Source organism: Gambusia affinis, linkage group LG02 (assembly GCF_019740435.1).
Source record: "Gambusia affinis linkage group LG02, SWU_Gaff_1.0, whole genome shotgun sequence".
NCBI lineage: Eukaryota > Metazoa > Chordata > Actinopteri > Cyprinodontiformes > Poeciliidae > Gambusia > Gambusia affinis.
Window position 1 is genome coordinate 13,636,546 of NC_057869.1, and position 16,267 is coordinate 13,652,812.

Genomic DNA, 16,267 nt, shown 5'->3' on the forward strand with positions numbered 1-16,267 from the left:
GATAAAATAAACTCTTATTTTAAGTTTTCCAACAGTCTTCCACTTACAATAACGTATGTCTGTTGATTCTTAGTGGAGGTAAGGTGAATAGCTTGTAATATAATTTTTAAATTGAAAGAGGTCAAAGGATCAAGCTAATTTATTGGTAAGATTGTATGATGTAAAAAAAGAATCTAAATTTGCCTGACTGCCATTCGGTTCTGTCACTTTTTCATAAACATCTGTAGGAGCTCAGTCACAGGGTAGGAGATGGTCAAGTTGCAAGCTTGCAGAATGAAATGAACTCCACTTTTGTTATGACTTACTAGTATCTCTAGTATGATCAAACATTTGTAGGAATAACTTGACTTACACTTGACACTTCAGTCCGGAAAAGCTAACGATTCCGCTTTAGTGGTTCTAATGCAGCTCAGATGTCTTATTCATCTCCATGAAGTTTTGGCAGCATCTGAGGCAACCTCACAACTACGACACAAGCAGTTTAAAAAGTCCAGATGAGTGGTGAATGTCAGAGGGATTCTTGACGGAACTAAAGTATGACCACCATGCACAGTTGTCCTGGTAATGACAGAAAAAGAAAATATGTGAGGGTTGACTAAGGTTTTCTGTGCCAAAGGGAGAACCATGCACTACTTGGCTATTACCTTTAAAGAATTTACCCTCAGCTCACTGTGAGCCAATTTCATGGCTGACATCCTCAGTGTGAGGGAGTACGACAGGTCAATTCTGCCCCAGCAGGAAAGATTTGGACTTGTGGCTTCAGGGGACTCTGACAATAGGTTCACTTCCAGCTCATGGTGTTCCTATTTAAAAAGGTCAGCATCAAAATTGTGCCTAATTTAAACTAAATGTACATAAATGTAAAGGTTCATTCTCCGGTCCCTGATGGGTGTGTATATTTACCGAAAGTGTGAAAACTGTTTTTTTTTTTTTTTTATGTCTATTTCTATGCAGACAAAATGTTTAAACTGGAATAAAATCACAAGTTCTGCGAAGGATTTCATGGGTTGTATTCCTATCTGGATATGCTCATTCTAAGTCATTTTTGATCTATGGTGATGTGATTTTTAGGAATGTGATTGAATGTTTAATTTGCAATAGAAGACATCTTGTATTTCCTGTCGAGAAGGAGTCAGTTCAGGAGATAACTGTCCTAAATGAAAAAGCAACACTAAAACCAGAAGGTGAATTAAACCAATCATTTTATGATGGTGACAAATGGCTTTCAATATCGAGATGATTGACCCGTTTGTTGTACAAAATTGAGATGGATTCTATTTTAAATAATGATTTGAGCTGCGGTGTTTGTCTGCTGTCAATGGCAAAATGAAAAATGACTCATCGGTTCTACTTTACAAGATACACCAACACAATAGAACCGAAAGCTATTTTTTATCACCTAATTTGTTTCTGATTCCTAATTGAACAACAGTTAAATACATCTGTGCATACAAGGCAAAAACGTTTTCTTCTCCTTGTCAGAATAGACATGAATCACTTTACAATTTATTAATTTAAGTGATGAAAATGTTTTAACCTCTACAATATAATGAATGAGTGACATGTAAATTATTACTTAAAAGCAAATATCGTGGTAAGTATAGCTATTAAATATAACTAACTGTAACTTTGTTAAATAAACAGTTTAGCCAATCTGTCCATTGAATACAAGAAAAAGAAGTAGGACTTTAGACAGTTAAATATATCAAATTCAACACTGAGTGATTAAATGAAAAAATACCTGAAAGAAAATGTAGTAGACAAGATTTAAGCATAATGTATTAAAAGACTTTAAAAAGACTGAAGTAGTATTAATGTATGCAGCCAGCACAACCATGGCTCTTGTTACATTGAGATTTGTAGGAAAAATAAAGCATTAAAATGTGCAGAAGATTTGGAGAAAGACAAGAAGAGAAGTGACAGATGAAAAATAATGGTTCTGGCATTGCTATCTTTTTCAATTTGTGAGTTTTAGCTTTTGTACAAGCTTAATGATCTGTTGCATATATTGTTATCATGGTGGTAAATATGTAAAATTACAGCCATTACAGCTAATACTTATTACAAAACAGTGATGGATTTTTTTTTCCTTGTGTGCTTTATTAACTTCCTAATGCATTAATCTATTTGTTCTAATGGGTATATACATCAGAATTTTGCTTTTTTGACTTTTTCTTTTATGAAATATCCAGTTTGAATGAAAATACTTCATAGGTTTAAGGAACCCCCAAACCTGTAAATTTTATTCTAGCAGACGCCCACAGGAGTACAACCTCTACTGAATTAAAATAACACTTTTCATTTTAAGGGATTTTCTTGATCTAGTTGTAAGACCTTTGTGCATAAAAAAATGTTTTCTTCATTCAATTGGTGTTTTTCAAAATTCTTACTTGTCTTCTTCTGCTACTTTGACCTAGTTAAACCTATATCACGACTGAGGCCATGGGGGCTTCATAGAAACATTGTAAACTGACAAACAAAATTCATAGTTTATGTTTATATTTGGCATATGTTCTACATTTTACAGCTTTATTTTTCAGTTGTTCACACATTTATGGTTCACTAAGCAAAAGTTAGGTGAACTCTTTGGATTGGAGAAAGGTGTAACTCCAGTTTGAATAACCATGGTTAAGCTCCAGAATACTTTATATCAGGGACACCTGCAGGGATTTTGCAGTGACTGTCCACACAATCTGTTCACATTTTAACTGTTCTACATGCATCTACCAGACATGTGACTTTTCATCTTCCATCTTCATCTTTCTGGTTTCAGGTGGCTGTTAATGTTCAGTTTTGTTTGTTAAATAACATATCACGATATTTGAATGGCTAAGATGCCTCTTCTGCTCCTTCTCTATTGTGTTACTTCACCATCGGCTTATGAGGTGTAAAAATTAATTGACCAGTCCTCCGCTGTCACTTTTGTTCAAAAAATAACTTCTTTGTTTTTGACCCAGCTTGTATTTCTTTCTCGTCAAAGGGTGATGAAGTCCTGACAGTCATCAAGATGAAGGCTCAGTGGCCGGCCTGGCAGCCTCTTAATGTGTAAGTAAAATTAGGTCTTGAAAGTAAATTGCTTTTCACTCTATTTCCAGTTTTATAAGTTTTATTAAAATTGCAAGCTTCTTTGTCTCTACCTATCTGACCAGCAGAATTTTGGATATGTTTAGCTTATTATTTATAAAATATCTTTGATTGGAAATATCTAACACCTTGATAAAACAAAGTAATAATGATATATATGCAGATTTCAATCGAGGTGTGTTGCTCAAAAATATATTTGACATCTGGCTTATAATCAGGTGATTAAAACAAGTATGTTATTTATACAGAATCTGGGTAAACCACTGAACATTTTAGCATGCTGCTTAGTGAATTGGTCTTATTATGAAAAACTGTATAATAAGCTAACTTTTAAAAGTAAAATTGAGGCTGCATGGTTTGTTTTTTCCCCCCTCAAAAATATCTACAACATCCACTTTTTAAATCTGCAGTTGTTTTCAAAGTTGCCTCCAAAGTTTGCTGATTAGTAAAAACTCTGTGGAGCCTTGAAACTGCCAGCTACGCTGGTTTTCAAGGTCCACGTTAATTTTCTCCCAGGTTCATAGGAGCCATTTAATTTTTTATTCATGAGAAAAACAAAAACCTTTTTCGACTCAGTTTGTGGGGAGAAGTTTGAGAATGCGAGCACAGCGTTGTTTCCGCAACTGCAGGGGGCTGCAGATCAGTCTCCAATCTGAAGAAAACAGCCCAATTAGAAAAACCTGGGCTAACAAGTGACCTATGTGATTTGGTCCATATGCTTTCAATAATAACTTTCCACAGGAACCGTATGCAGCATACAAAAGTGATTGAAATTTAACAGTTATATACCTGACCAAATAGTCGATAGGATCAGTCAGCGTCCAAAGCATTTGAGTTTTAAATACATTATTTTTATCACTGTGATCTGTGCACATTCTTGTGTAGCAGATACAGTGCAGAAACAGCTCCCTTGGCTACACAGTTGATTCAACAATGATCTGGCCAGTCTGTTTCTTTTCTTTATCAGTTCTGTGAAAATCAGAAATTTGTCAAAGTGGAGTGATAAACTCAATCTTGAGAAAGCACTGCCTCTGACAATCACTTTCATTTTTGCCCCATATCGTCTCTCTCATCATGACATTATTTTCCTCCTTTAGTTTCATCACTGAAGCTTTTTTCGTTTATCTACCCTCTGTGTGCACCACAGCTTCCTCCGTTTTTAACGATTAAACTAGTTTCCTGACAGCCTGAGTGCCTTCCCGACACTCATGCTGACTCCCTGTTCTCTCCCACTCTGCTATGTCAGGCATCATCCTAATAACCAAAAGACTGCTTTGGTGTTCCCTGATTTATATGTGATTAGCTGCTAAAAAGGAGGAAGTAAGCTGTCAACAATGCAAAGTAAAGATCTTGTTTGAAGAACAGAATCCAGCCTTAATGAGCAACATTCAGCATTTTGGGGTTGATAGCAGTGGATCCTATCTGTGCAGAGTAGTACATCAAACACTGCTCCACTTTTTGAAAAAAAAAAGAAAAGTTTTCCAGTGAGTGCTATAACTGGAAATTATCATAAAAAGAGTTCTTTGGTAATACGTAATCTATGGCAAAAATACTTTTAAAATAAAGAATTGTCAATACTAGTGACCTTGTCTGAGACTGTGTGTTGTCCTTAGAATTATGAGGAATTATGCAGCTAATGTAGTCTTTATTAATGATAAACAGAAAAGATAGCTTTGACATCCTCACAAGAGCTGTGTGTTTTTTCAAACAGGAATATCAGTTTCTAATTTCTGTATCAGCACCCTGCAAAAGTCTAAGCAAACTTTTGAAGTTATTACGTCTTAAATTTAAGAAGCGTTTTATTTGGGCTCACTTGTCTAATGATCTCACTTATTTCTTACAGACTTGTTTGTTCCAGGGCTTAGTTTTTGTCTACTTTTCTATCATTTAACTTTAAGATTGACATAAAGCTGGCGTGTCCACTAGAGTGGAGAAAAGAAGTGTGTTCCTAGGCAGTAATGCCCATTTCACATCCTCCAAGACAATCATTACTGGACTATGGATGGGCAGGACTAAGCTGGTCATGTGGATTTAAATGGGCATGATGAAAGCCAAGGAGTGGCTGTCTAATTGTCTATGTTTCAACAAGAAGCTTCCCATTTCTAATTAATCTTGTATTGGCTGGGAAATGTCTTGTAATTAGTTTAGCTGTCAATCATTGAGCAAGACAGATGGCCAAAGATGTGTGTGTGCTTGTGGGTGTGCGTGTGCGTGTGTGTGTGTGCATTTTGCTCTTGTGCTGGAACAGAACAAAGTGGAGTTCATGCGGTCTGGTACATGGAGCATAAAATATGGCATCTAAATATATTATGTCTTCATGAGAGTTTAGTTTCTTATTTACTGTAATGAGCTCAACTTTAATTGTTACTGATTAAATAACATTAAATAACAACCATTGAGCTAATTTAATTGATTTAGTTAATGTATTTTATCTCATGTACCTCTGTTGGTCATTTTCCCTTTTTTATATTAAAGTCAGGTTGTGCTTCTAAAAACTGCTATTATTTAAGCTGGAATTTTCCTTAATTGTGTTTTTCATTTATCCTTTATGTGAAAAAAGCTGATTTATATGAATACGTCTTATCTGTTTACTTGATTTGTGTGTTTGTGAACTTCTAAAACCCCAGCAGTCTTTGTCAGGGAATCTTTATTGTGACAAACATAGGAAATGTGTACCTTTCAAAATGCATTAGGTATAACTAAATGCATCATTTGGGTTGTTTGGGGCAACCATCTCTCATTAGTTGCTCCAGTGCAGCATAGCCTCAGGATGCATGAGGGACACCACATTTGTTACGCCAATGCCTTTGGAATTATTTCAGCTCTCTGTTGGGATCCAGCTAACAGCTGCTGCTTCTTTTTTTCCCTCACTCAAATCTAAAAAACTGCACTGATTCACTTAGTGCTAACTCTCTTAATCAGGCGCGCTGCCCCCTCGGCTGAATTCTCTGTGGACCGAAGCCGCCACCTTATGTCTTTCCTAACCATGATGGGACCGAGTCCAGACTGGAACGTGGGACTGTCTGCTGAGGACCTGTGTACCAAAGAGTGTGGTTGGGCCCAGAGGGTGGTCCAGGATCTGATCCCATGGGATGCCGGAACTGATAGCGGTGTGTCGTATGAGGTCAGTTCAAACATTTGTTTATGTGAATTACAAGAATGATGCATTGTATTGCTGCAGGGGTCTTACCGTGAATACAAAATGAAAAACAAAATAAAATAATAATAATAATAAAAAAGTTTTTTTAGTTGTAATTTCTAAAATTGCAACAAATCAAATATAATACATAAATTATTTGAAACAATTACAGATCACACATTATTTTTCCAGCCTGCAGTGCAAAAGGCTGCACTTGTTCAGGGATAGCCTGTGCACTCCATGAAAATATGAGGATTAATTTACTTAGAAATACTGTCAAATATATTAGCATTTATTACTTAAAGTGTTGGCTATTCACTGTCAGGTAAAAATAAGCAAACAACCTTGGAGATTATATTCACTTTAACAAATAACTATGATCTTTGATTATTCCAAAGAAAAATAAAAGGGTACAATTTTTTGTTTGTTTTTCAATACTTTCTCGTGATCAAACTTGTGGCTCACCTTAGGTTAAAACCCATCACTTTTCCTTTCTTTTCAGTCTTTCTCAAACTGATTTTCACATTTATTTTACCCTTCTTATAACCTCCCTCCTCTCTCTCATCGCAGAGTAAGTCTGACTTTGACCTTGTCATTATATCGACCTACTTCTTCATCAGTCTGTCCGACCACATTCAAAGTCAGTTGTTTTGCAAAGGTCTGTTCACTTCTGGTATAAAAAAAATAAATTACAGTTCATTCCATCATCCGGTCTACCCATAACAGCCATAAGCACTGCTCCTCCTCCCTCACAGAAGTCACTCTGAGGTTCTTTCAGCTGTACTCTCCAGTCAGCACTAACAGATTAGTCTGTCGGTTTTTGTGACCACATGTGTGCGCCTCTGGCTGATCCCGTGGGGCTCATAGGCAGACACATGTAACTCTAGCTACCCCATACACACTCACACTACTTTGAGCAGCAGTTTTGGATCTAAAAACCCTTTAGTTCCTGATTGTTAAATTCAAATGTTTTATGCCTTTGTGAAACATGTATAATAAAAGGCAAGTGTTCTGAAAACCTGCAGTTAAATATTATAGCTTGACCCATTGATATTGCTTTTTACTGCCAGTACTCAGGCCCTCCAGAGGGAGTAATTTGTCCATAAAAGTGATGCAGTCACTTCAACTAGAAACATCTGTGTTGATGCTTTCTTCTGTCATTTTCGATCCAGGTGTAAAGGACAAAATAATTGCTAAAACACAGACACATTTTACGTCTAACTTCAGATTCCATGTTACAGTCATTTACCTTTTGAAACTGTGGATTTGTACCTAACTACCCCTGTCACCATATATACCCCCAGTCCACTTTCACTGCTGGACTGCATTCCTTTGGCCTGCTAAACAATTTTTTGTGAACATAAAAATCATACATTGCAGCTATGAGGAACCTTTCATGGATACTGCCATAGGCTGAGATCCAGCTTTTACGGACATTCAGATTTTAGAGCTAAATGTTCACTGCTAGGAAAAATCAGTTATGTAACATACAGCCAACAAAACTGGGTGCAGATGTTTGTTAATGTGCCTTAATCCTTCAAAACACAGTTTTGATTTGTGATTGGGAATCATAATCCAGTTTCGTTTGGCTTTTTGAATTGTTGATACAGTTTCATTTTCGAATAGAATAATAAACCCAGATACATATCCAAATGGTTTTGGAATAAATAAAACATGCTTATATTAAGCTTCTCGACTGACCTTCCCACAGCCCTAATAAAAATTTTAAAAATGTTTCCTACAATGAGAAGAAAACCAACCGGTAAGGATGCAACTTTCTTAAAGCAAGATTAATACAAAAATATGTGTGATAAACCCTTTTCAGATAAAAAAAAAGATCCAAAATAAATAAAAGTGTGTGAACCAATATTTGTTTTCAGAATTCTGATAAATTAAGTGCACATTTATGTCAATTTACCACTTTTAATTGAATAATTGAAACCCTTCCTTTCTTTCACACGTTTGTTGTGAGGGAGATGTTGCAGTTCGTCAAAGGATTGTGGTGCCATTAATGTAGTTTTAATTTAGGATACTCTTACATTCTCAGTTACCTTTATAGAATTATCAAGGCTTTCAGATTGCAGGAGTTATGCTCAGTACTATAAGGTGACATTAACCTCCATCCCAACTATCTTTATATTTTTTCATATTAAATAAAATGTCAACTGTAGCTGCAACCGCACTTAGCGGGGTGACCACAAAACATAGCTGTATCATTCTAGAGAAGTCCTATAACCACAAATGCATAGTGAAGCAGAGCATTGGGAAGTTGTGGCTATTAAAAAGTGTGGGGACTTTGGCTATCTGGGACAAAGTCATTAAAGGCACAGGCCTGTGACAGAGTAATGAGATCTATCCTTTGTGTCATTACTTTTACTATATCTTTTAATCAGTGGCCACTCACTACCATTTCCCCCATCGTTCTCCTTCTCACTGAACCAAACAAAGCTGCTCTCTTTTTTTTTTTTTTTTTCCCTCCTAGTAGCCTCGGTTGGGGGGTGAGGAATGGGCTGGTCTTATGCCTCCAGACAGCCTCTGGCATTGCTTCTATCAACCCCATGCTGGCAGACCTTTACTGTTGACTAATAAGAGAATCTCCCCTGTAACGTATGCTGCTCTTCTGCTGCTGCTCTTTGACTTTGAAACTTTTACTTTGGGTGACTTTTGTTAGTGTCACTTTGAAACTCTGTACTTGTGCAAATGTTTTTTAATTTATTTTTTTTAATTATGATTGTTGTTATTATTCTCAAAATCCTGACAGTGGGTTATTTTAGAAATCCTTTGTTGCCCATGTAATGTTTTTTTTCCCCCCTTTTTGTTTCAGGCTCCCAACAATCCAACTTCACCCCCGGACAAAATCCGTCCTCTTACCAGTCTGGATCACCCTCAAAGCCCGTTTTATGATCCCGAGGGAGGTGCCATCACCTCTGTGGCCAGGGTCATAGTGGAGCGTATCGCCAGAAAGGTCTTTCTGCCTTCCCTATGGATATATTTCCTGAAATCTCATGGTGTGGGCCATGATACCAAATAGCAACAGCCCAATTTTCCATCATGAGTTTCTTTATTCTAAACACAGCTTTCTTCAAGGGGCAGAATAAACTACTTCACCCCAACCACATCTTATTCTGATTTTTTTCGCCTTTATGTTTGGCTACAGAGTTTTGGACACAGTTTTGTCACGAGTCATTTATTTAGTTTACTCAGGCTTAAAAAATGTTATGGTTGGTCCATTCCACTGTTGCTCATTTCGTAGGTCTAACTATAGAAGTATTGTCAGGACAGAAAAACGAATGTTGAATGTTTTATGATAGGGAGTGAGCATCAGCACTGACATTTTCAACTGAAATGATCAAAACGGAATCAGACTTTCTTGTTGAGCCAAAGTTGATTTAACAGGCAGAAAATTTCAGCAATACAATCTCTGCAGTTTTTTTTTTCTTTTTGCTATATTACCTCTAAAAAAAGACACAGTAAATCAGTAAAAACCTTTAGGTTTGTTTTGCATTTGTAAGCTAAAAACAGAAAAAGAGCAGAATGATTTGAAAATGAAATTGAATCAAAATGATAGACCTGCTCTCTAGTTTCTAGACTGGCCTGGAATCTGTGATCACATATACTATATGCATTTAAATCCATTTTCTCAGATTATGCAGCAGTATTTTAACTCATTCAGTCAGCCACTGTTTTCTTGGACTAATGTAATGTTTAATGTCAGCTTTGTGAAAAAAACCAATTTTATAGGAGTTCTTTGCTGGGCTGCAGTTACTGATCTTTCAGGCAACAAAGAAATGTTGGGTCAGCAATTTTCTTTCTTCTCACTCAAGTTTGAAAGAACCACCAAGTAATAAACTGTACAGTCATAAAATTAAACAATTTATTGAGCTATAGAAGATGTAGAAGTGATACTTTATGCTTCTTATGTAAACTGACTTGACTTTCTATGTGATTTATCAAGACTTTATGAAGAATTATAGTTCTTCACTGCACATTTTCAATATCCACTTTCCAGCTGAATACATATGGGTTTGATGAAAGGCTGAAAGTAAAAAAAAAAAAAAATTACTATTATAACATGTTCAGCTAAAGCTACTAGCTAGACTTTTTGGTAAATCAGACTCTCTTCAGAAATGGTTTCTCATCTATGGAAAATATGCCAGGCTCAGTGTTTTTTGTTTGTAATATAAATATGATGATATATGAAATCTCAGAACAGGTTCATGCCTCTGGAGACAACACATTTCATAAATGACAAATGATCAGAATTGTTTTGAGTGCATATTTTAATTTTTCTAGTTCTTGTCCTCATGGATTTGCAAAACCTTAATTAGATTCCTCATTCAAATATGCTTTCTTTTTTAACATTTGAGACTTTTGCCAGTAAAATGCTTTGATTATAGAAAATAATAGGCACCAATGAAATACATGGAAGTTTTATATGAAAAGAACCAGAGCGTCTTCTCAAAAATCGAGTGATCGCATTACTGGCAAATACGCCAAAAAAAAAAAAAAGTATATATATATACAGTATATATATATAATAATGAAGAAAAAGAAGAAGAAGAAAAAAAATAAATAAATGGCTTGGGGGAATTTAATGTTAAATTGAGATGACGACATGAAAGTCTGCAAATCATATCGCTGCTCTGCCAGCCTGTTTAAATGGATTGATTTTCTTTAAATTTTTGTACATATATTCAATATTTTGGTAAAGTGCCTTGAAAAGACATTTGTTCTGAAATGGTTCTATAAAATTTAACTGAGTACAATTGAATGTAAAATGCATCAGAATCTGTCAAGATCTGTTAAAAGTTGCTTTGTTTTTACTAAGACCAACTGATCCGCTCAATTATTGTCCCTCTGGTGATGTCATTGACCAAAATAGAAACAAAACTAAATGAGCTGTGGTTTTTAACTAGTATAACATTTTAGAGATCCGGCAGGGAACAATTTATTTACTGTGAACCATCTGTATTTTTATTGTTCTATTTCTTTGGAAAAAAATAAATAAATAAACCACTGAATAAAATATTTAAATTTCCTAACATATCAACTCAGATAATTTAATTGGTTGTCTAAATCTTTTATTATAATGAATTTAAATTAAAATGCTTACAGGAAAAAAAATATTTATTCTCCTTTAATTTGGTTTGTTAATTCATTTTCACCTGAAAATCCAACTGCTTTGCAGAAACTGACACAACAATTGTTGTCCTCTAGCGGCATCTAGAGGCAGCTGTGGGGACATTACTTTGTAATTTATTGCATCAACACAAATTACACATGCAGAAAGCATTCCTGTTTTATCAGGAGGGGAGATTTTTACAGGTCATCTTATGCATAATGCGTAGAGCATTATACATTTTACAGAGCAGTTTGCTTATGTAGTATGTTTTTTTTGTTTTTTTTACCCCAGGGTGAGCAGTGCAACATTGTTCCGGACAATGTTGATGACATTGTAGCAGACATTGCCCAGGAGGAAAAAGAGGAAGGTATTGATACCTTTTGTCTCTCTCTCTTTTGTTACACCTCTCTGCGTCTCCTCCAAGCGCACACTGAAATGAACTTAGTTGTGTTAGGCAAACGTGTAAATGTGTTTTCAAATTTTTCTGTGTTGCAGATGATACTCCAGAAACCTGCATCTACTCCAACTGGTCTCCATGGTCTGCCTGCAGTTCAGCCACCTGTGAGAAGGGGAAGCGGATGAGGCAGAGGATGCTGAAGGCCCAGCTGGACCTGAGTGTCCCCTGCCCACATACTCAGGATTTTGAGCCGTGTATGGGGCCTGGATGCAGTGATGAAGGCCAGTGTGAATTGTCTAGAAAAATATGCAATGCATACACAATGCACTGTGTCCTATAACAGATTTCTGAAAAGTGAGCAACTAATAAACTGATTTTTTAGCAGATAAAAGAAAGATACATTTGATATTGCACACAGCATAGAGTTACATTAAATCTTAGCTGTTTTACAATATTATTAATATTGATTTATTAAATAATGAAAATCATGTATAGATCAATTCAACTCAGTGCATCACAGTTTAAATGTCTCTTCTGTTCACTTAAACGATTATGGCTCATAGCTGATAAAAACTAAAATGTAATTCCACAGAAAATGTGACTATACAGAAAAGCAACTAGGACAAACATTTGTTTTAATGAAAACAGTTGACCTGCTGAAAGTATGTGTTTATGAATCAGTTACTTCTACTGCGCAGCGTGGCATAGATTTTCTATGGGGTTTAAGTCAGGACTGTTCACTGGCCAATCAAACTCACTCATGGTTTTTGATGAAGGTATTGATTCTTTTGGAAGTAGGGACAAACACAGCTAGAAAACAAAATCTATAAAGATTTTCTGAAGATAGAAGTATGAAGTCCCGTAAAATTCATAGGAGGCAGCTGTGCTGACTTTGGATTTGATAAAATACATATTTAAAGTAAGTTTTTAATTTCTCTTTTTCACCTATACAGAGTCATTAGGACTTTCAAGGACTGACATTTTGGCTTTGTCCCTGTTCTGTTCAGATGCCTCCACCTGTATGATGTCTGAATGGATCACATGGTCTCCATGTAGTGTTTCCTGTGGGACAGGCACACGCTCCCGAGAACGTTATGTCAAACAGTTCCCTGATGACGGCTCAGTGTGCACTTTGCCCACACAGGAGAATGAGAACTGTGTGGTGAATGAAGACTGCTGTAAGTTTTTCTTTCCAGCATATCTAAAAATTATTCAGCACATGGAATGTAATGTTTTGTTTTAATGTACGCTGTAGACCTAATCTAAAATGTTCATTTCCCGTGTCTTAACCTTCTTAACTTTAGCTCCCAGCAGTTGCCTGGTTACTGAGTGGGGTGAATGGGATGTCTGCAGTGCTACTTGTGGTCTTGGCATGAAGAGGAGAGAGCGCATGGTGAAGATGCCTCCTGCAGATGGCTCCATTTGTGGTGCAGAGGTTCTAGAGGTTGAGAAGTGCATGATGCCAGAATGTCGTAAGTTGTAGTACCAAATCTTTTCCAACCTGTTAAACCAGAAGCATGCTGAAAACTGTCTCCATTTGGCTCCAATGCTTATAACTTAGGAATTAGCCTTTATTTGCAGTTCTTAGATGTATATTGTGTCTTAATGATTTTTTATTTAATTTTTTTGTAATGACTAGATACTATACCATGCTTGTTGACTCCGTGGTCTGAGTGGAGTGACTGCAGCGTTACATGCGGGAAGGGTTTGAGAACACGACAGCGTATGCTTAAATCCCCTGTGGAACTTGGAGAATGTACAGAGGAGTTGGAACAGGTGGAGAAATGCATGTTACCAGAGTGTCGTAAGTATTAAATGTCCTCGTTTGAACACCAACACACACCGAACCTATGCATTCAGTTCATAGTAGTTTATACAAAATCTGTTGGAAACAAACTCTGATAACTTTGTGTACACATGTATGCTAATGAAGAAGTTGTTCACATTTCTAGTCCATCATCTGCTGCCAAATTATCTTGGAGTTATAGAATTTGCTGGTACATGTTAAAGGTAAGACGAACAAAATGCTCAAGTGCAATAAAAAAAGAATGCTTGAAAGACAAGAAAATATAAGGACATTGTATTTGTTTCAACTGTAACACTGGTACAAATCCAATTGAGTCCAGGTAAAACACTCCATACAATAAAAAAAAAAAAATTGCAGCTTGTGAAAAACATTTGCAGAGCAAGAAATGCAGAACAAAGAGTAATATATTTTTTAGGGTATAAGATGCTGTAAACTTGTGTTCTTGAAATTTTACAGACAAAAATACTCACCAAAAAGAGTTACTTTTAAAGGAGATTTAGCTGGAATACTTTAAACGGACAAGTGATTTACATGGGATATTTGACATAATTTCAAAATATATTTTTAAGATACTGCAATCATTGCTGCAGTATTACTTCATAGGGTTAAACACCGAAAATGTGGGTTCTGCTGCATTCATTTCAAAATTGTAAATTGAGATTTGAAAAAGTAGTTTGAGCTTCTGTGTGTGTTAATTTCTTTCAGGTGACCTTACACATTTTAAAAAGGACATTACACATATATGTGTATACTGCTCAAAGCGGTTTTAACAGAGGATAGTACTGCAGTCTAATGCATGTAAAAAATGTTGTGCAAATTGTGCCAGTTTGTTAAATTTATTTTGCTTTTTAAATAAAATATATATATATAATTTCTATGATGATGGCATTGGAGAGCTAACTTCAAATATGTATCAATCTTGAGAACAGTACATCAGAACAGCTTTTTAAAGATCTCCACACCCCATGCTTCCTTCCTCTCATTTTGCTGTACTTATGTCTTTATCTTTAGCCATAGACTGCATCATGTCAGATTGGACTGAATGGTCAGAGTGCAACAAGTCCTGTGGTAAAGGTCACACTATCCGGACTCGCATTGTCACCATGGAGCCCCAGTTTGGTGGAGACTCCTGTACTGAAACAATCCAGAGGAAGAAGTGTAAAATTAGGAAGTGCAGTCGAGGACAAGCCAACAGTGATGAGAAGAGACGACGCAAGGAGCAGCGTGAAAAACAGAGGAGCAAACAGGGCAGAGTTGAGAGTGCCTCTGAGCATCCAGGTTGGCATTTGACCTCTAGTTGTTGCAATACAATAGGAGTATTTTTAAAGGATGATAATTTGAACTACTGTTCCTTCTTTTCTGGAATTCTATCGTTAGGTTGCAGAATGAGGCCCTGGTCCAGCTGGACAGAATGCACCAAGCTCTGTGGTGGAGGCATACAGGAACGACTTATGACTGTGAAGCAGAAGTTTAAGACTGCCCAGCTGTCCAGTTGCAAGGACAGAAAAGAGATCAGGGCATGTAATGTCCAACCCTGCTAAGATGTATCAATGGGAGGAAGGCTGAAACAGGAAGAGACGCGGTCTGAGAAGAAGATGACAGAGCACACTGTCGCACAATGATCCAATGCACTCTGTTTAGGGCTGAAACAACTGTCTTGAATCTGTACATGTAAATCCAGAGCTCAGGTCATTTGTTATGAAAATAGAAAATGAACTTTATGATCTCTCTGGAAATCTGTTGATTCAACTTTGTTCAATCCGCTGTGCTTCAAAAACTAGCTCTGACACACATATATCTCTTTTGCAGCATTACTGTAAACTTATTGTGATATATATATATATATATATATATATATATATATATATATATATATATATATATATGTTAAGAAAATGATTATAAAATTACTTGTTGATAAGAATAAAAAAAAAACTGCTTTAACCTGTGGTATCCCAAAATAATTAAGTAGATGATGAAGCACAGGTGTCCAGCCATCCCAGTGATTTTTATGCACTTTTAGTTGCTCAGTTCTTTTTAGGACCCATAAAGCCATGTTGACTTTTTATTTTTATCCAGTTTGATGGCTGTTCTTTTAGATGCATCATGATTGAAGACTGTATAATTTGGAACACTACTAGAGTATGTATTGTTTTGCAGTGTATTTTTTTATAACAATGTGTCAAGATTCTTACCAAAGTGTTGTGTAGGTGTTTTCTAGTTGTGTGTCCCCCTTTATTCCATTATTTCTGTTCTGCTAACATGTTAATATTTTGGAATAATATTACCTTTACAATAAAATTAAATGTGACAACTTGTCACACGGATCTGTCTTTTTGTTCACATGGTTAAGATGCATTGCATGTTCTGTTTTTTTTGTTTTTTGTTTTTTTGCTTGAGCTGCCACTAGATGGTGACAGGAGGCCTATAACCTTCTTTCATAAAAACATTCCTGAATTAGCAAAAAAACAATGTGAAGTTATGTTAAGTATTTACACAATATATGCCTCCCCCCCTTCAACTGTACATACTCCTTTAAAAATTATGTGTTTGATATGTACAAATAAAAAAATTATCAATTATATTGCCCCATAACCTAATAATTAAACTAAGCAAGAAAGATATGTTAGGAAATAAAAAAGTTTACACAAGACTAATAGTCTGTGAAACTTTGATTCGATTTCTGCATTCAGATGTCTTGGGAAGAAGTCTGTCAGC

The 16,267-nt window shown here is 36.0% G+C and overlaps 1 protein-coding gene across 2 annotated transcripts in view; it reads left to right on the forward strand.

The window, feature by feature from the left end:
* The window catches only part of spon1a (spondin 1a), a 48,724-nt gene extending 33,351 nt beyond the window's left edge, over positions 1 to 15,373 (forward strand). For both annotated transcript variants that reach the window (XM_044137056.1, XM_044137065.1), the window contains 10 exons: positions 2,981 to 3,045; positions 6,007 to 6,208; positions 9,048 to 9,188; positions 11,637 to 11,712; positions 11,841 to 12,023; positions 12,750 to 12,920; positions 13,047 to 13,214; positions 13,382 to 13,546; positions 14,561 to 14,827; positions 14,927 to 15,373. In XM_044137056.1, coding sequence (XP_043992991.1) covers positions 2,981 to 3,045; positions 6,007 to 6,208; positions 9,048 to 9,188; positions 11,637 to 11,712; positions 11,841 to 12,023; positions 12,750 to 12,920; positions 13,047 to 13,214; positions 13,382 to 13,546; positions 14,561 to 14,827; positions 14,927 to 15,090 — 1,602 coding nt within the window. In that variant the 3' untranslated portion in view covers positions 15,091 to 15,373. The remainder of the gene's footprint in view (positions 1 to 2,980; positions 3,046 to 6,006; positions 6,209 to 9,047; positions 9,189 to 11,636; positions 11,713 to 11,840; positions 12,024 to 12,749; positions 12,921 to 13,046; positions 13,215 to 13,381; positions 13,547 to 14,560; positions 14,828 to 14,926) is intronic.
* Positions 15,374 to 16,267: the final 894 nt, after the last annotated feature.